This window comes from Lipomyces arxii, assembly GCF_038497795.1.
Source record: "Lipomyces arxii strain Phaff 12-163 unplaced genomic scaffold V1512scaffold_3, whole genome shotgun sequence".
NCBI classification, from domain to species: Eukaryota; Fungi; Ascomycota; class Lipomycetes; order Lipomycetales; family Lipomycetaceae; genus Lipomyces; species Lipomyces arxii.
The window spans coordinates 277,277-296,610 of record NW_027117702.1 but is presented as its reverse complement, the minus strand read 5'-3'; the positions used below and the strand labels follow the sequence as shown (position 1 = coordinate 296,610).

At 45.3% G+C, this 19,334-nt stretch overlaps 8 protein-coding genes across 8 annotated transcripts; 4 read left to right on the top strand and 4 right to left on the bottom strand.

Annotated features, from left to right (window-relative positions):
- Positions 1-99: 99 nt before the first annotated feature.
- Positions 100-8,096, bottom strand: V1512DRAFT_259058 (uncharacterized protein). Its single transcript, XM_066915564.1, has 5 exons — positions 4,836-8,096; positions 3,275-4,785; positions 696-3,224; positions 484-649; positions 100-433 (listed from the first exon to the last, which is right to left on the bottom strand). Exons 1-5 carry the CDS (start codon positions 7,600-7,602, stop codon positions 243-245), a joined length of 7,164 nt encoding a protein of 2,387 aa, XP_066772970.1. The 5' UTR covers positions 7,603-8,096; the 3' UTR covers positions 100-242.
- Positions 8,097-8,347: 251 nt separating this feature from the next.
- On the top strand, positions 8,348-9,557 carry V1512DRAFT_246113 (vitamin-D-receptor interacting mediator subunit 4-domain-containing protein; the record flags this gene model as incomplete). The annotated part of the gene is made up of 2 exons (XM_066914412.1): positions 8,348-8,636; positions 8,686-9,557. The coding sequence occupies 2 exons, from the start codon at positions 8,348-8,350 to the stop codon at positions 9,555-9,557; spliced, it is 1,161 nt and encodes a 386-aa protein (XP_066772969.1).
- On the bottom strand, positions 9,544-10,389 carry V1512DRAFT_259054 (uncharacterized protein). The gene is made up of 2 exons (XM_066915563.1): positions 9,981-10,389; positions 9,544-9,939 (listed from the first exon to the last, which is right to left on the bottom strand). Exons 1-2 carry the CDS (start codon positions 10,329-10,331, stop codon positions 9,583-9,585), a joined length of 708 nt encoding a protein of 235 aa, XP_066772968.1. The 5' UTR covers positions 10,332-10,389; the 3' UTR covers positions 9,544-9,582.
- Positions 10,390-10,427: 38 nt separating this feature from the next.
- V1512DRAFT_259051 (Apn1 protein) lies at positions 10,428-12,181 on the top strand. Its single transcript, XM_066915562.1, is given in 7 exon segments — positions 10,428-10,620; positions 10,669-10,788; positions 10,835-10,969; positions 11,015-11,237; positions 11,282-11,556; positions 11,606-11,852; positions 11,863-12,181. The coding sequence occupies 6 exon segments, from the start codon at positions 10,457-10,459 to the stop codon at positions 11,808-11,810; spliced, it is 1,122 nt and encodes a 373-aa protein (XP_066772967.1). The 5' UTR covers positions 10,428-10,456; the 3' UTR covers positions 11,811-11,852; positions 11,863-12,181.
- V1512DRAFT_203885 (uncharacterized protein) lies at positions 11,893-13,269 on the bottom strand (the record flags this gene model as incomplete). Its single annotated transcript, XM_066913309.1, has 2 exons — positions 11,893-12,695; positions 12,756-13,269. The coding sequence occupies 2 exons, from the start codon at positions 13,267-13,269 to the stop codon at positions 11,893-11,895; spliced, it is 1,317 nt and encodes a 438-aa protein (XP_066772966.1).
- Positions 13,270-13,546: 277 nt separating this feature from the next.
- On the top strand, positions 13,547-15,169 carry V1512DRAFT_259049 (uncharacterized protein). The gene is made up of 2 exons (XM_066915561.1): positions 13,547-15,038; positions 15,089-15,169. Exons 1-2 carry the CDS (start codon positions 13,629-13,631, stop codon positions 15,131-15,133), a joined length of 1,455 nt encoding a protein of 484 aa, XP_066772965.1. The 5' UTR covers positions 13,547-13,628; the 3' UTR covers positions 15,134-15,169.
- Positions 15,170-15,580: 411 nt separating this feature from the next.
- V1512DRAFT_269973 (uncharacterized protein) lies at positions 15,581-18,036 on the top strand (the record flags this gene model as incomplete). Its single annotated transcript, XM_066917590.1, has 2 exons — positions 15,581-16,357; positions 16,408-18,036. The coding sequence occupies 2 exons, from the start codon at positions 15,581-15,583 to the stop codon at positions 18,034-18,036; spliced, it is 2,406 nt and encodes an 801-aa protein (XP_066772964.1).
- Positions 18,002-19,181, bottom strand: V1512DRAFT_259046 (apoptosis-antagonizing transcription factor). Its single transcript, XM_066915560.1, has 3 exons — positions 19,012-19,181; positions 18,783-18,959; positions 18,002-18,737 (listed from the first exon to the last, which is right to left on the bottom strand). The coding sequence occupies exons 1-3, from the start codon at positions 19,054-19,056 to the stop codon at positions 18,084-18,086; spliced, it is 876 nt and encodes a 291-aa protein (XP_066772963.1). The 5' UTR covers positions 19,057-19,181; the 3' UTR covers positions 18,002-18,083.
- Positions 19,182-19,334: the final 153 nt, after the last annotated feature.

Genomic DNA, 19,334 nt, shown 5'->3' with positions numbered 1-19,334 from the left:
TTAAGCGAATGGCTTAAATGGCTGTAAATAATAACCAAAATTCAGCCACCACCCCAAATGTTTCGATAACATTTGGAAATACAAAAATCAATGCACTAATATTATAAAAAAATTAAATTAATTTTCAAAATACTCCATAAACAGTAACAAAGCAAAACCCCAAAAATCCATATTTTACCCAGTTGCTCTAATACACCCAAATTCCAAAGTTTCCAGTCACAAAAATAATATCGTACCAACAATTAACTTTCCGACAGCCATTTGGCGATCATGGCCTCCAAAACCTTACTTTTAACTGGCTTTGCAAGATAGTCCGACATTCCTGCCTCCAGGCATTTTTCACGATCACCAGTCACTGCGTTCGCAGTCATTGCTATAACCGGCAAGTCATGCACTTGTTGATGATAATGATTTCTTATCCGTCTTGTTGCTTCTGTATTACTGTTAGCGATTACAGAATTAATAAAAACCATTTGCACGTACCATAGCCATCCATCAGCGGCATTTGACAATCCATCAAAACTAAGTTAAACGGCGCATTCGCCTCAAGCTTCAGATCCAATGCAACCAAGGCTTCTTGTCCATTGCCAACAGCTTCAACTTTGAATTTTAGCTTTTTCAAAATGTTCAACGCAATATGCTGATTAATCTTAAATTGTTAGTTTTGAATCCTTTATTGTGAGGTAGTGACATACCAAGTTATCCTCCACAACCAGAATAGAAATCGCTGAATTATCGACTGGAAAGTAAGACTGCACTGTTACGCTGGTGGCATTCGAAGTCTCGCCTGACCGTGACAGAGTCGAGTCAGACGACTCAGTACTATTGGAACCATAAGTAGACAACCTAGGCATCAGAGGCTTCCCTTGACGTCCGAACACATCCGATTTCGCATTGCCGTCCATTGTTATGGGCGTCTGAGGTGGCGACAGGGTCGATTGCATGTTTGGCGAAGTCAAGTTATCAAAGTCTAGAAACGACGACGACGTCACTTCCCAAGGATTAACACCGTCCTCGTCTGAAGGCGGTGACCAGTCAGTCGAACCAGTCGACGCCTTGGTGAATGGAACAGTGAAACTAGCCATCGTACCTTTGCCATATTCCGAAGTAAGACCGATTTTGCCATGCATCAGTTCAATCAAATTTTTGCTGATTGACAACCCAAGACCTGTACCACCAAATTGGCGCGCTGTGCTATTATCTCCTTGTTCAAACGGCAGAAACAGTTTAGACATAACCGCCGGCGTTATGCCAATACCGGTATCTGTGATACTGACATTGATCGCAATTGTGTTGTCCGTTTCGTCACCATCGCGTGCTTTGAGTGTGATCGTCCCACTGCGCGTGAACTTCACCGCGTTCGTAACGAGATTCATGGCAATCTGTCTGAACCGGCCAGGATCACCCATGACCAGAGGCATCTGTTTGGAAAAGTGGATGTCATCGACTAAACGCAGACCTTTTCTAGCAACCGCGAATGACAGAATATTGAGTGTGTCTTTAAGTACACTCTCAACGTTGAAAGCGGTATTTTCCAGCTCAAGCTTGCCAACCTCAATCTTGCTAAAATCAAGCACGTCCGTGATGACAGTTAACAACGCATCCGCACATAACCGAATATTATCTGCAAAAGAGCGCTGATCGGTTTTCAAATCAGTACCTAGCAACAAATCACTCATCCCAATCACTCCAGCAATCGGGGTTCGGATCTCATGTGACATATTTGCCAAAAAAGCCGATTTCATACGAGACGCTTCCTCTTTAAGACGCATAGCCTTCATGGCATCTTCTTGAGCACGGCGCTGGTCGTCGATGTCATTTAAAGCACCAATCCACTTTGTGATCACGCCTTCATCATTTCTCAAAGCGGTTCCGCGACACACGTGCCATCTATAATGACCATCGGCGTCTCGAATCCGCACCTCGATAGTATCGTACGTGCCATTAAGCGCGTTACGCAATGCATCAACAAACACCTCACGATCTTCAGGATGAAACTGTTCCAGATACGCATTGTCACCCGGAGAAGGTGCCTCGCTGCCACAAAATATATACCAGAAGTTGTTTAAATAATCAATCTGCGGGATTGTTTCCACCTCTGTCACATTTGATGGATCAGCTGTCCAGATGATACAAGGCATTGTCTCTAAAGTAGCAACGAATCTGGCCTCTGACTCACGAGCTGCACGCAAAGCCGCGTTTTGACTCTCAATCATCATTGCATTAGCCATAGTTGCTTTGTGAATGTTCTTGAACAACATCGCGTTGGTGATTGAAATACCCATTTGTTGCGACAACAGCGACAAAACTTCAACGTGGCGGATGCTAAACGAGTGTGACGATCCTTCCAAGTATAATGCACCAAGAACAATATTCTTGTGACAAACTGGATGTACCAAAACACTGCGTCCATCAGGATGCTTGCTAAGCCAATCTTTGCCGGCGCCAATAAACCTTTCGTCGTCGCTCGAGTTACTCATAAACACAGTTTCGCTTGTATTCAAAGCAAAAGATACGGCCGGCGTGAAAATCGTGTCTTCAAGGCTTTCTAAACTCATACGAGGATACTTGAAACTTTCAACTTCGTTGACGGTACCCATTGCCGCGACCCGAAACTTGGAGTTTTCATGTACAATAACCGCAGATATTTCTGCCCGCGTCGTGCTGATAAAAATCTCAATCATCTTTTTTAAGAGCGTATCAACATTAATTTCACTTGAAATGATTTGTCCGCTTTTAATGATGGACGTTAAATCAAGAATGTCCAGCGTTTGCGGGGCGTCCGCATTTTCGACAGCCCAAGAAGCGCCATCTGACAATGTCTTCGAACTATTGAACCCCTCTGTGTCTAACGGTAAAGTCTGGACAGGTTCGTCGGTCATTGTGCTCGTACCTGTCTCAGTGCTCACTTGAATCGCCACAGGCGTCACGTCTGTCTGTACTCCAAAGCTGCGAGTTCGCTTGTCTTCAGACTCAGTAAAAGCTCCAGGATACAATTCAACCAATCTCTCAACTACAGCCACGGCTCCAAATTCCGCGTACGTAGTGGAAGCTTGCCGTAAAATGTGGTTTCCAACACTCTTTATCTTTCGCCGCACGCACATCGCACCCGCTAGCACCTGCAGCAGACCAAGCTCAATTTTTAAGCCATTTAGTTGGGCTCGCTCCAGCACATCCTCATATCGCACCATGGCCTTATCGAAGTTCCCAGAATAATCTTCAATCTATTATAACAATTAAAAAGGTTGAAACAGCTCAAAACAAAATAACAAACCTCCATATCAACAATACCCCAGCAAACGTAGTACTTGGTATTGCTGATGGAAGACCACTCGTCCAAAGTTTGCTGGTTGCCACGGATTTTGGCTCGCAGTGTTTCTCTAACATTAGGGTCCAGATTACCTATCTTAAGAACCTGAATCATCGCCAGACTAGTAAGAAACATGCTGTACATTGTAGTTTTGGTACACAAAAACGAGACATTCTTGCCCCATAACAAAAAATCCGACAGATCCACAATTTTCTGGTAATGCCCAAAAATAAACAAGGTCAGCATGTAAAAATGAAGATAAACAGAGGTCGAGGCGACGAACGGCTGACTGAACAGCTTCTCGCGGTATGCAACAGAGTCATGTTTACTGTCTGTAAAGATAAGTTCGGGATTGGATGTGTCTGTCTTGCCCTTGAATGCCTGCAACATCTGTCTCGTACTTCTGATGCTGATGAGAGGATCTGCGAAATCGTAAGTACGAGAACCAACTTCGACAACAGCATTGCACATTTCGAGTACGTTGCCGAGATCGTTAAAAGCGTAAAACTCATTCAGAATTTGTAACGCTTGTAGCTTGAGCATCGCATGGTGATCACCTGCAGATATAGCATGAGAGAGAGCATTGCCAAGCTGAGTCCACGATTCTGCGACATTCGCATTGACGAATCCAAGGTACATGAAGTACGCGTAGCTCGCCCGGGCAATGACGCTAGAGTCCTTACACTCAAGAATCAATTTCCAACTGAGCCTGCGCAGACGGTCAGTGAAATGATACAGTCGGAATTTTGTGACGGCAAGAATACCGAGATAAATATATGCCATGCATAGTCGCTCGTCGCAACCTATTTTAGTCTGCATGTTGAAAAACACTAGAACCACTTGCAAAAACCAATCTGGAGTTCCCAGATACGAAGACGTGAGTGCATCGGCCAACAACTCAGACGCAATCCCCAAATCCGAACCCTCCATTTTTTTGGGACATAGTAGCTCCTCATCTGAAGCAGTCTCAACCCAGTCATGTATCTGCCAAAAACGATCGTTGTTACTGAAATATTCAACTCTGAGTGTTTCGTACAGGTCCATCTCTCGTAAGGCACTTCTCACCCCAAGGCAGACTTCATTGTAAGCACCACTCAAATAAGCGATATGCGTTCGGAGCGTCGCGCAAACTCCTCGCTGTGTGCTGGTATGTACATTGTTTTTAATCTTCTCCAAGATTGTGGCCGCGTCCCCAAGTTCGCTCTGCCACACATAAATTTGTGCTAATCTAGAGTAGAATCGAAACGTTTCGTCCGGATCAACATCTTCAGCACCAGTCAACCAACTGTTTTCTTGCAGCAGCTCAATCCCAACCTTATACAGTCCCGTCGCTCTGCCAAAGGAACCGGTATCGGACGCAATTTTAGCAGCTTTATACAATTCGTCTCGATATGGCCTTCGGTACTCTTTATCTTTGACTAACGGAATTGCTTGTAACAAGTGCTCGCAAACATAGAATGAATCATGATCCGCATCTATGTAATGTTAGATACAACAAAGCCAAATATGACCACATTTAGGATACCTTTCATAAGAACTTGTGCAATCAGCAGGTTCATAGTAGCAACATTTTCAGGCCTGACCAACGTCAAAGCAACCTTGCTATATCTGTCGTGTGAAAATTTGAAAGTGTCATTATCTTCCGCAGGCGTGATAACACCTGCCTGTAATAAAGTTTGTAAACTAGACATGACCTTACTAGAGGCCTCAATCACAGAAAAATTATTACTGTCAATAATAGTATCGTTTGAGTCACTGGAAGATAAACCTTCTGGTAACGACACAAACCGCTGAACAGATTTGAAGGAGAAAGGCGAGCCCAAGAATGCTGCCCAGATCAAAAAGTTTCTAGTGCTTTTGGAAAATTCACGTAATCTGCGGAGCACAAAAGAGTGATCAAGTTCAGTGTCTGTAGAGAACTGCAAATACAAATCTTCAAGTTTGGGCACATCGTCATAAATCCACTCAGAACGCCGCTGATCGAACCGAATGGCATTATTCCGATGGAGAAATGTCATCAACTCGCCCAGATAGAATGGATTGCCCTTTATGTGACCGTACAACATATGTGACAAATCGAGAACATCTTTAGTCGGTCGTTGCAAAGTCTGCGCGACATAAATTTCAAACGCAGACCGACTTAAAGGCTTCAGGTTTACCCGGGTCAGCCTTGAATAATCACTGTCGAGGAAATCTTCAATAATCTGAGAAGACTTTTCACCATCGCGCTGAGTTAGCAAAAAGACCATGTCAATCTTTGACTGAATTATGCTAATAATAACTTCAGCCATATCGTCATCCGCCATCTGAACGTCACCAATAACGACTGTTGTAATGAACATTTCAGTAATGACTCGCAGTGTTGAAAGGATGAAGGACAAAAACAACATTTTGCTTCCGGTCGCGTTCTTCAACTTCTCAGCTGAATTGAAGGTATCCATATCACCCAGCGCAGACGCAGATGCTTGCAGTCTTCTAACCCGACTACTGTTCTTGCTTGATTGGGACGCTATGTCCGTCAAACCATCATTCATTGACTCCGACAAGAAAGTCGAAGACGTTTGCGACAAGCCATCGTCATCTGCGTGTAAGAAATCTTGATCGCGAGTTTTTTCCTGCATTTCAGAGATTTCAACAAGTGTCTTCAACTCTGGGATTATAGACGAGAATTTTGCGACATTATGCCATTGAACGGTTAGACGTAGCCGTAGCATCGAGTAAAACTGCATGACAACTTCTTCACGCTCTGACAAGACCTGCCGTAGCAACGCGGAAAGAATCTCAATCACAGTTTCATACGGTCTGCGTGGGCGTTGACGGATAGGACGCTTAGCATATAGACCAAAAGTTCGAATGGGTGCTTGAAGTGAATGTACAAAGGTCGATTTTCCAATTCCGGCATATCCTTTAACAAGAATGACTTCGGTTTGCGCACCGCGATGTTTCCGGCTACTATACGACGGACGACCAACAATAGAGCCGTAAGGGTCTTTGGAATTCTGGGAACGCGACTGAGAGCGCGAAACCGAGTTTGATGACGAAGACGATTGGTCGGACCGATTGTTTGAGCGGGTGGTAGAGCGAGGGTTTACATGTTCTGAATCAGTTGACAAGAGCAAACCAACGGAGTCTGACATGGTACTGGTTTGAGCAAATCGTTTTTGCACAGCAGCCTGTCCAGACAGTGAGTTTCGCCTTCTAACAAATCTTCTGACTAAATTGAGGACATGTTCAGTTTCTGATGCCCGGCCGATGATCTCTGTAGGCAAAGTAAAAACTGATGAAACGTCGTGTTGTGCAAGAACAAAGCTGTCTATCAAGTCTTCTTTGCCATCTCTGACCATTTTCTGAAGTTCATGCAGATCGTATTTCAACCCGGCAGCAGAGCGGTATCGCTGAGAAACTTGTTTTGCTGTCATTTTTTGCAGTATGCGATCAATAACATTAGGGAGATCAGGCCTGCTTGACTCAAGTGATGGCAAAGGCGTGTGAAGCACCTTATAAAGAATGTCCATAGCAGTGCCATAGAAAGGGAGATGGCCTGTGAGAATGGAGTAAAACGTAATACCGAGGGAGTAAATGTCGGTACGTTGATCGACAGTGGCGGAAGCCCTTCCCGTTTGCTCAGGGGAAAGATAATTATACCGAAAATCCAAGGCTGAGTGTTCAAACATATCTTCGAAAGTGTTGCCGACTAGACTGCTTTGAACAGACCTGGTGCTGGACCCAAATTGTGTCAGCTTGAGGGTGCGATCGTCACAGTTATAAAAGAATGCATCGTCACGCACTTCACCATGCACCAACTGATGTGATTGATGTAAAATAGCTAGGCACTCATTTGATCCTATTGCAAAAGCCAGAAATTGTGGTAAAGTGATGACTCGTTGAGGACTGATAACACTTGGCCTACTTTCAAGGTCACCTTCTGAATTTTGATGTTGTTCATTTTGCATAGCAGTTGTGAACTCAGGAATAGAGTTTTGCCCAAGGTACTCGAACATAGAGACGACGGCCTTTGTTTTTGGCAAATGAAAGAACTCATACGCGCGAATAATACGGGTCGAAGTTGGGTCCACTTTTAACATGTGCTTCACAATAATGAACTCTTGCTCAAGTCTAAGAGATTGACTGCTCGGGGAGATTCTAGCCATGATAGGAGTAGTAGTAAAAGTGACATGACTACCTTTTATTTGCCAACTTCCGTATGAGTTGAGAACGGCCGAGTCGAGGTCGAAGATGTAGTCTGGAATGGCGACCAGTTCATTAATGAGATTTTGATCCAGTTGAGCCATTATAACTACCGCGACAAGGACACGAGTCCTGATTATAGCAAATGAAGGAAGGATATAAAAGAGAGCGTGACAATTTGGTGAGAGAATATGACAAGAAACTGGTACAAAGTCTTAACACAAAATTCTCGAAACGACGAACGTGGGGCCGGAGCCAATGGTTTAGCGGTAACCACCGGTAACTTGGCGACTGCGGTAAGACCGAGGCTTTGAAGAAGGAGAGTACAAACTAAAACGTGGATCCAAAGTTTGACTGCTGTTCCGTTTAATTTTAGAGTTTTTTTTCAATTTTATTCTGGTATTTTTGCGTTGATTGAGCGAAAATACAGTAACGAAATAACTTATATAATTAATAGTAAACGTCCGACTAATTAGTTCTAGTTAATTATGATATTACGCCAATTTCAGAGTATGAGAAATCTCTAAACAGTGTACAGGTACCGGTTTTATCTACACAGAATCAAGACCGAATGTGACGCTTGAACTATTTGACTCAGTTCCGTCGTGATGAGCTTGAACAAGAGCGAGAATAGAAGCCTTGCAGATAACGGTAAACTTTAATATCTATCGGATTACACTAAAACGCCGCAATATTAAGGCACGGCTGGTGCTCGACCGAGACAATTACCGAAAAAAATTGAATCAGGGGTAAGTTTAGGGTTGTGTCAGGGTTAGACTGTCCAACGTCAACAAACTTTCTTGGTCGTGAATCTCTTTGCCTCGGCGTGAACGACTCAAGCATAACAATATGTCTTCCCAACCCCCAGATCAATCAACTTCACGCCCTCGCTTTTTATCAGATGTCATTGCTGAGAGAAAACAGAATGTGATTGACTTGGAACATGTTCTGCCTCAGTCGTCACAGCAACAATCTCAATCTCGACCAGGATCAAAGCTCAAAATCCATACTGCTCTTGACGCGTTCGAACGTAAAATGGCAGAACTTATCAGCGCTGTCAGTGTATACGAACCTGCGACTAACATTGCCAAAGAATTGTTAGAAGCTGATGTTGATTTAAGCGTTGCTGTTGACGAATGTACGCTTAACATTCTCTTCCATTTCATAATTTGCTAATACTGGCACAGTAAAACAATATCATTCCAACAGTGAGCTCATCGCTCAACTAAGAGAGACATCAGACGCTCTAGATGCCCAATCAACTAAGTTGCTTAGTTCTCTTGCTGACGCTCGAGCCCAATTGCTGGCAATACCTGATGCTGATGTAATTGATGCAGACTCAGATAGATCATCAAAAAAAATACCGTACACCGAGTTACTAGCGTATGCTACTAAGATTGCAAAGTTTTCAACCGCACCTCCCGGATTTGCACCTCCAGCAGCGTGGGCACCCCCAGAGACGGACAAATCACCGCCATTACCGCCAGATCACGTAAGGACAGCTGAAGAAATTGCAAAGGAGACAATAAAAATGGTATATGCGGCCGAAACATCTAGCGTACCAGCAAAGCTGCCATGGCCAACCGAAGACGAAATGCGACGAGGTGTCCTTGCTCAATTTAACAGAATGAGCGGCAGGGGAGATGGCGTTGTTGCCACGGAAATGACTGTGGTAGTGCCAGGTGAGGGTACTGTCTCTGACGCTGCTTATGCTGTAGAAACTGTTGCTCCTCCTACTTCACGCCGACGTCGGAGAAGACATCGACAGAGAAATCATAACGGCACGACAAGCGATAATGATGGTGATAACAGTGACGACGAAGATGACGAGGAAGATGGTGATGATGACGATAGTAGTTTTTCAGACTATGCGGATGCGCAAGAAAACGCGTCGAGGGCGAACGGACAGACTGCTGCTACACATACTCCTACTCCTGCTCCTACTCCTGCTCCTGTTCTCGCTTCTACTCCTGAGGCTGTTGGCAATGGTACGACACGAGAAGCTACCAATCATGCTGCTTTTCTTGATTTAGACCTGTTTGATCCAGATGATGATTAGAAACTGTATTTTACTATTTACATTATTATACAAGTTGTGCATGACCAAGTGTTACCTGATGCCGTATGAACCTATACGGCAGCACGTATATATTACCACTTTTCAATTCCAGTTCGTCTTCATCTCCAACGTCAATCGTACTCTCAACATCTCTCAATATCCGAACAAACACTACCGCATCCAAATCTGGCCTCTCAATCATGGGTATCATTCCTGCGGTATCATCGAGTCGTTGTAGTTTTTGTGGAAGCGAATCTAGAAATCTGACACCATAGAACCGTCTTAGTTGTACTTCTCTCCGCCGTACATACTGTTGCTCTGTTTGTGATAGTTTTTCTATTGTGCCTTCTGAATGTAGAATATGCATCATATGTAAATCAATCTAAACATTAGCGTTGGCAGCACAACAATAGGCTTTCCTACCTTGTGTATCCGCGCTCTTATGTATCCTCTAATGATAAACTTCACGCGTTCCAGCTCAGTCTCAATTAGCAGCATTTCGAACTTTTCTTTGTCGTTGATCTCGTCTGTTGTATGTGCGATTTCAATAACTTCTACTTGCTGCCTTAGCAAATCAAGCACATTGTCCAGTAACTCGGTCTCGTATCTTAAAATGTCGGGACAAGTCCTTTCAGCTTGCCATACCACTAGTAATTTAGCCAAATCCTTGCCTTTCTGAACTTGCCGACCGTTCGCACTCGGTACTGATGCGAAATACTCATTGTCAAGATTGTTAATTAAGTCGTCAATTTCCTTATCAGCAAAATCGGTCATTTGTATGTTATAACTATGTGCGTAGATGTTGGGAAAGGAGTTCACATGCTATAAAATAGTATCGCGTGCGGCGACCGACGCGTTCTGCTAATTGAAGACGCTTTTTACATAACAGAACTACAAATATGCCACCAAAAGCTGGCAGAAAGAGATCTAAACAGAAAGACGATACTCCTGTTGAAGAATCGGAAATGTTTTCAAGAACTAGCGGTCTTAAAATGTTGGTCGGAGCACATGTCAGTAGCGCCAAAGGTGTGTTCAATGCAGTTACGAACATACACAACATCGGGTATGTACTCTTGATTTCCAGAGAAAACGATTCACTGACTATGAATAGGGGTAACGCACTTGCATTGTTTGTTAAGCAACCTCAAAGGTGGACTGCTGCTCCTATGAAAGACGAGGAAATCACTGAATGGAAGGAGAAATGCAACAAAATGGGATATGACACGCGAAAGTACTTCTATAGCTGTGTTCTTCCTTTTGCTGAGACTGACTGGCAGACACATTTTACCTCACGGATCGTATTTGGTCAACTTGGCAAATCTGGACGAGGAAAAGAACGCTCAAGCATACTCGGGCTTTGTGGAGGAGTTGAAACGATGCGAACTGCTTGACATTGGCTTGTTTAATTTTCAGTATGTCGACACACTTCTTTTGAACTATTAGGCTGACATGCTTAGTCCCGGTTCGGCACTAAATTACGATAAGGCAGACGCAATCAAAAAGTTAGCATTCAACATAAACAGGGCAATTGAGGAGACCAAGTTCGTGAAAATTGTGATTGAAAACATGGCTGGACATGGGAATTTAATTGGCAGTTGTTGGAAAGATATAGCAGAAGTTATTGAATTGGTACACGACAAGTCTAGAGTTGGCGTATGCGTTGATACATGCCATACCTTCGTACGTGTTTCTGCTTCAAGTCCGATTTATCTAATGCCAGACAGGCTGCAGGGTACGATATAAGGACGAAAGAGAAATTTGATGCAGTGTGGAAAGAGTTTGATGAGGTGATTGGGTTAAAATATCTGGCTTCGATGCATATCAACGACTCAAAGGCGCCGATGGGAAGTAATCGCGACTTACATCAGAACATTGGTCTTGGATTTCTAGGTTTAGAAACATTTCGTGTGCTAATGAACACCGAGCATCTAAAAGGTCTCCCCCTTATTTTAGAAACTCCAACAAAGGACGATCCAAGTGTCTGGGGTCAGGAAATCAAGTAAGATATATCTTTCCGTAGAAATAGATTGAGTGCTGACTTGAAGTAGATTATTGGAGTGGCTCATTGGCCGGGACGAAGATGACGACGAGTTTATTGCCCGAAAAGAAGAGCTTAGTGCGTTAGGAGCAACTGAAAGAGCAGACATGCAGGCAAAGGAAGACAAAAAAAGGGGCGCGAGCGAGAAGAAAAAGCAGACAACTTTGAGTTTTGGGAATAAAAAACGCAAAACTGAGTTTGATGACGAGTTATAGCGAGGATAGAATCTATTCTACAATTAGGTAGTAGTATACTTAAAAACGCAGCAAAACGCAGCAAAACGCAGCAAAACGCAAATTATTTTTCATCCTGTTCGTCATACGAACGGTCAACGGCTCCCATAAGCAATTTGACTAACCAAGTTTCCGGCGTCAAATTAACTCCCAAACGGGCCATTTCATCTTGCTCAACTTCAAAGTTACTTGTACAATCAACCATGGCACCGACCTCACGGTCCGAATCCAACGAAGCCAAAAAGTCGCGAGCTTTCAAGTCATTTCCAACCTGTGCAAATTGAAATGCAACTGCACCGGGACCGTAACGTGACTGGGCGAGGGAGGACTTTGCCATTTTAATGACCTTGAAGATAGTCTTGATATCTTCACCAGCGGGTTGGCCGTCGGTGACCGTGATAATAAGAACTGGCTTCTTAAGTGTACCAGAACGTGCGGCACCTAGAACCAATGGGTCAATGATCTTTGTGCGCATGCTGGTCCCAAGAGGCGTCAGACCTGCAAATCTGACTTGCGAAACAAGTTGAGACGCAGCCTGCTCACTGTTGATGCCGTCACCATTGATTTGACTGTTCATGAATCTGACAGAGATACCATCGGCATCAAATAAAGCTGCCGCATAAGCTACCCGAGACAAGATAAGCTTGAGATCATCGATCCGCTCGCCGTTCTCCTCGAATGCCATTGAGCCGGAGTCATCAATGTAGAGAACAATGTCATAGAGAGATAGTCTGACCAAGTCAACTGCAATTTCCATCGGCAGACGCCATAACTGAGCGATTTGGCTGATTTGACCAGTAATGCGACTAGCAATCTGTTCAAGAGATCCAGGAGGGTAAAATGCCTGTAGCTGATTCTCCTGGACTGCTCTCTGTAGAATAGCCAGATAGTTGGCCCCTCCACCAGGTACCATAGAAGGAGGTCCACCCGGAGCCTGACCTGGGTGTCCAGATGGAGGACCGCTTGGGGGCCCATACTGCTGACCGTATTGTTGTCCGTGCTGTTGTCCATAACCAGGTTGTTGTCCATATCCAGGTTGTTGGCCATATCCAGGTTGTTGACCATACTGTTGCTGTTGACTATATTGCTGTTGTTGTCCATATTGCTGTCCATACTGCTGTCCATACTGCTGTCCATACTGCTGCCCATACTGCTGTCCATACTGCTGTCCATACTGCTGTCCATACTGCTGACCGTATCCAGGCTGCTGCCCATAGCCAGGCTGTTGCCCGTACGGTTGCTGCTGTCCATACGGGGACGGTGCGGGTTTCCCATACGTTGATTGCAAAGGAGCGGCTGTTCCAGGTCTGGTACCTGATGGGACTACTGAATTTACGGGATAAGGGGGACCAGCTTGTGCTGGTGGTGGAGGTGCACCTGCACCTGCAACTGGAGCTCCCGGTGGAGCCCCTGAAGCTTGTAATTTACTAGCAAGACCCATCAGATTAGAGTATTTAATAAAAATGAAGAAGCATCAAAACTTATCGGAGCTTTTATAGAAAAACAACAAAACGAAGTCAATGACGTCAAAAGACTTGTTTGACCGTTGTAAGTAAGCGTACTATTGCGTTCCTCGGTTGTTCAGCCACAAGACACGTAGTTCGCTTCCCATATTAAGGTATGTGGCTAATAAGGGGAAGCGCCGCACGTGCCGTTGAGTGCGGCGGAGCAATACTTCGCCCCGGAGACTGACTACTTATGGTATTAAACAGACTCTTCCTCACGAATTATATTGACATTTACTGCCCGGATCCACTCAATCAAGTGAAGGAGAGTAGAAATTGAGTTGCTGATTACATTATGGGTCTTGCTAGTAAATTACAAGCTGCACAGTCAGCTGCAGGTTCATTGGGCGGTATTCAGAAACCAGTTGGATCGGTCGGGGGCGCGTACGGTCAAGGAGCTCCTCCTTCTCAAGCTTATGGACAGGGTCAGTATGGTGCTCCAACTCCAAACCCGTACGGAAATCCTCAAGGACAGACCTCTTATGGACAACAACAGCCAAATCAGTATGGGCAACAGGCACCTTCGCTTTATGGACCTCCTCAGACTCAGTATGGCAAACCAACTGGTAATCAATACGGGCAGCCTTCTCAAGGACAGTACGGTCAACCTCAAGGACAGTATGGACAGCCCCAAGGCGGTCAGTACGGTCAGCAAAATCAGTATGGCCAACAGGGCCAACAGGGCCAACAAGGCCAGCAAGGCCAATACGGTCAAACTCAAGGACAATACGGTCAGGCACCACAGAGTCAGTATGGTCAGCCATCACAGGGGCAATATGGACAGCCATCGCAAGGACAGTATGGACAACCACCGCAAGGCCAATATGGACAGCCTCCTCAAGGTCCGTACGGACAAGCTCCTCAAAGTCAGTATGGACAACCGCAAGGAGGTCCACCGGGTAGTGCTGGTACTGGTGGAGACTATTTGCGAATTCTTCAGACTGCAGTGCAAGAAAATCAGTTGCAAGCCTTTTATCCTCCCGGCTCCTTGGATCAAATCGCGTCTAGAATCACCGGTCAGATTAACGCTGTCTGCCAGCAATGGTCGATCCCGATGGAGATTGCTGTCGATCTTGTTCGTCTTGCACTGTACGACATTATTATCTATGTCGATGATTCGGGATCAATGGCATTTGAAGAAAAAGGAGAGCGTATTGAAGATCTCAAGCTCATCTTAGGCCGGGTAGCTTTCGCTGCATCACTGTTTGATACCGATGGAATTGAAGTCAGATTTATGAACAGTCAGATTCAAGGAAATGGTGTCCGCTCTGAGCAACAGGCAGCCGGCTTGGTTTCGCAAATCAAGTTTGCTGGACTAACCCCTCTTGGTACTGGTTTGCGTAACAAGATCGTTGACCCGTTAATTATCGGTCCCGCTCGTTCTGGCAACATGAAGAAACCTGTGCTTGTCATTACGATCACCGACGGCCAGCCTGCGGGCGAAGACAGCAAGACCGTGTTTGGCGTCATCAGGAACGCCAAAGATGCACTTGCCCAGTCTCGTTATGGACCTAGTGGTGTTGCGTTCCAATTTGCTCAAGTCGGTAACGATCTCGGAGCACGCCAGTTTTTGGCTGCGCTTGATTCTGACCCTGTCGTCGGTCGTTCAGTTGACTGCACGAGTAACTTTGAGGTCGAGCAGGACGAAATGGCAAAGATTGGTGTGAATCTTACTCCCGATACTTGGGTCGTCAAGCTTTTGATGGTGAGCAACCTCCGATTAATGTTCACCACATTGTTTGCTAATATTATTAGGGTGCAATTGATCGTTCTTATGATACTCAAGACGAGCGACAATAAATACAAAAAGTAAATGAACGGTTTTGCCTATTAAAACATAATTTTGCGTAGTGCGGCTCAAAATTGTCGAGGGCGAGTATTATCGACCTGGGCAAACCTGTTTTGTTCAGTTTGTGCAAGACAAATGCCTTCAAACTGACAATGGAATACCGCGATTTCTCACCTCAAGACCTTTCTGCTCGGTTGTCGGGTATGACCCTTGAGTCTCCACCTCAACAGGGCATCCCGGCTCCTCAGCAAGACCTTGAGCCACCTCATCGAAGGCAGAAGCGCCCTGCCCGCGTATTCCACAACATCGATGCTACTTCAGATGATCTCCAATCGCGCCCCCTGATTCCTGGAGATGCGACTCCGACATACGATGCTGCGTCTGCCATGGCTGCGTCGTCCTCCACGTTTGTACCCGCAATGCCAGACGTCACGGCGGCGTCAGCTGCAGCTATGAGCATGGGCGCGATGGACAAAAGTAGCAACTCGACACCTACGATCCGCCCGACAGGGGCAGGTGGTCCCAGTGTTGACTCAGACCAGATACCGTCTGTTGTCGCGGTTCGTGAACTTAACCAGCAATACTATTCGACACACATGTACCCGACCATGGAGAAACTTTGTCCACCAATCGCGACAACTGAGTACTGCGCCATTGATCAAGGCGGGTCGAACCCGAAATTTGGCAGATTGACTGTGTGTAGTGTTCCCGCGTCTGCTGATATTCTCCAGACTACACAACTACCCCTTGGGTTGATTGCGCAACCGCTGGCGAGGCTGCGTCCAGATGAACAAGAGATCCCGTTACTAGATTTTGGCAAGCTAGGACCTCCAAGGTGCTCTCGCTGTCGCGCTTACATTAACCCGTTCATGCAATTTTCAGACGGCGGTGCTCGGTTTATCTGTAACATGTGCCAATTTGCGAACACTATCCCATCTGAATACTATTCACCGCTGGACGCGTCCGGTCGCCGAATTGACAGAGACCAGCGGCCGGAACTTAATCTCGGGACAGTCGAGTTTACGGTCCCGAAGGCGTTCTGGACAACTGAACCTAAACCTATGCGATATGTGTTTGCGATCGACGTCTCGGCTGATGCAGTCAACAAAAGTCTACCGTATTTATCTGCGCAATCTATCAGACGGGCATTGTATGGACAAGAGGGTGGCCTACCAACTGGTTGTAAGATCGCTATCGTCACGTTTGATCGTTCCGTGCATTTTTATAATCTGAGTGTATGTCATTGATCTGTTTTAAATGTGAGCATATCACTAACAGTTGACAGAGTAGTTTAACACAGGCGCAAATGATGGTCATGTCTGAAGTTGACGAGCCGTTCGTGCCACTGTCTGATGGCCTCTTTGTTGATCCCGAGGAGTCACGGATAGTGATTGAAGACTTGCTTGACAAGCTTGAAGTTTTATTTGAAGATCTGAGAGTCGCCGAGCCTGCTTTTGGCTCTGTTATTGATGCTGTGTATCAGACACTAGCTGCTACTGGTGGAAAAGTAATTATTTCACTATCTGCATTGCCTACTTGGGGACCAGGACACCTTGTTTTTCGCGACGATCCACGACAGTATCATACCGATAAAGAGAAAACTTTCCTCGCAGCAGAAAATGTGTATTATAAGAACTGGGGCCACAAATACGCCGAAGCTGGCATTGGCCTTGACTTGTTTGTGTTCCCGAGTACATACTGCGACCTGGCTACGGTTGGCATGGTCTGCGAACTGTCAGGCGGCGAGTTGTATTATTATCCCAATTTTGTTCCACAGCGAGATGGCCGGCGTATGATTACGGAAGTCAGCAAAGCTGTCAATCGTGATATTGGATACCAGGCGCAGTTTAAGGTTCGTTGTTCAAACGGATTACAGGTTGCGTCGTACTACGGTAACTTTTACCATTCGCAGCCTTCGGCGGATCTTGATCTCGGTACTGTTGACGAGCATAAGTCTATCGTTGCGATGTTTAAGTACGATGGCAAGCTTGACGCCAAGTTGGACGCACATTTCCAGAGTGCGCTGCTATATACGACCAAAGAAGGCCAACGCAGGATTAGATGTCATAATTTTTTGGCCGGTGTGACAACTCAAGTTAAGGAGGTAGTGAAATTCTGCGATGAAGATGCTGTAGTTGCGGTGATGACAAGAGAAGCGATTCAACAAATGCCCATCAGGATGTTGAAAGAGATTCGCAGTGGAATAAGTGACAAGTGCGTTGCAATTTTGGCGTCTTATCGTAAGCATGGCGCTGCCGCGTCGTCACCAGGACAGTTAATTTTGCCCGAGGCGTTGAAAGAACTTGCGGTTATGATATTAGGGCTAGTGAAGACAAAGGCTTTACGGGGTGGAAACGTGAGCAGCGACGTGCGAATTTATTCGATGCGATTGATGAAATGCATGCCGATTGATGACTTGAGTTTATACTTATACCCTAGGATTTTTGGATTGCATAATTTAAGAGACAATGACGGATATATGGACGAATCGACCGGACAGTTTCAGATGCCAGCGTACGTTCGAGCGTCGCGGTCCCGTTTGGATGAGGGAGGCGCGTACATTATCGACAACGGCCAGTCGTGTTTCTTGTGGATGCACCGCCGGGTGAACCCGAATTTTTTGAAGGATTTGTTTGGACCGTCGATTGGAAAGTTGGAACTGCTGGACGCGTACACAAATGACATTCCCGAGGTCGACACGCCGCTGAACCGGCAAGTCCGCAGCATACTGGCGTATCTTGAGCAGCGAAGAGGATCGCGGGCGTTGACGGTCCAGCTGGCGAGACAGGAGTTGGACGGTGCGGAATACGAAGTTAATGCGATGATGATTGAGGATCGGAATAATGAGGCCATGAACTACGTTGACCATTTATGTCATATTCATAAGCACATTCAGCTTATTAACTCGAAATAAAAAGACTTTTTTGTTTTAATGCATGAGATATATAGAGTACAAAACTTTTAATCTTCCGTTCCTTCTGCCACAACGTGCATGATTTTTTGCCCAAACAAACCACTAAACAAGTCATCAATCTGATCGTTACTCCACGACGATGTTGGAATTGGAGGCATAAAATTTTGGATTTTTTCTTGAACTTGGAACCGCAGTTTCCGGCCCTTAGAAGCTTTAACGTCGAGGTTTGCACGTTTGGTCTTGGGTTTCGATACTGTCCACTTGACACCGCCTGCCATGTCTGACGCCGCCATGTTTTTGTCTACTAGATCTTTCAGCAACACTTGGTAAAAATCCGTGTCGTCGAATATGCCTGAGGATTTTGCCATGCTACCGTCGTCGACCCGGTCAACCGTACCCCCAACTAAAGCGTTTCCGCGATTTATGTACGTTCGCGCGACAAGTCTGTCCATGTCCCGTAACTGGTCGTCAATTTGCGCAGATACGCTCTGGTTAATGACTGAGAATTTCTTGTTGTTTCCCAACGCGCCAATGCCGTTGGCGGAATCCACCTTGCGAGACCATCTCTCGAGAACAACAGCGCGGTAAGGTAGACACGCTGTTTCTAGACTACTGCATAGTTCGTACTGCGACTCAGCACTCCGCTTTCGCTTCCGCGGTAGCCCCTCCGGCACTGCGATTTCGCTTGCCTCCATTAGTTTCTACTCATAATTAGCATGTGCCTGATACAAAATATGGATTCTTACACTGCGAAGTAAATATATCCGGTCTAGTAATATGTCGACCTTATCTTCTGCTTCATGTACAAGACCCTGAACTTCAGGAGTTTTGACTTCCTCAGTCTGTAGCGTAGACAACTTATTCAGCGCCGCCAATGCTTTCTGGATCTGTATCCTTGCATCCAGTATTCGTTCGTATATAGTCTGCATGCAGGTTAGTTCACTCTTAATTTCAGCTGCGTAAAACACCGCATACAGTCTGCCTCTTTACGGCTAACCCGTTCAGGTACGTCTCTTCCATTCTATATAACTTCCTTAACTAATTTTATTGGGAGTATATTCATCTTGCGCTGGGAGTTGAAAACAAAAAAATTACGTGTGGCTCAGTATCCGTAGTATAGGCACCAGAACAAGGAAAGATGTAGACTGTAGCAAACTATCAGCTGCACGATTATTCCATTTCTCTGCTTTTTGTGTACAGATATTTAAGCATTAATACATCAGGTACATTTGGCCCTTACTTTGCCTTGAAAACAATGTTAATTATATTATTATCCACTTAAAATACACACAAATATT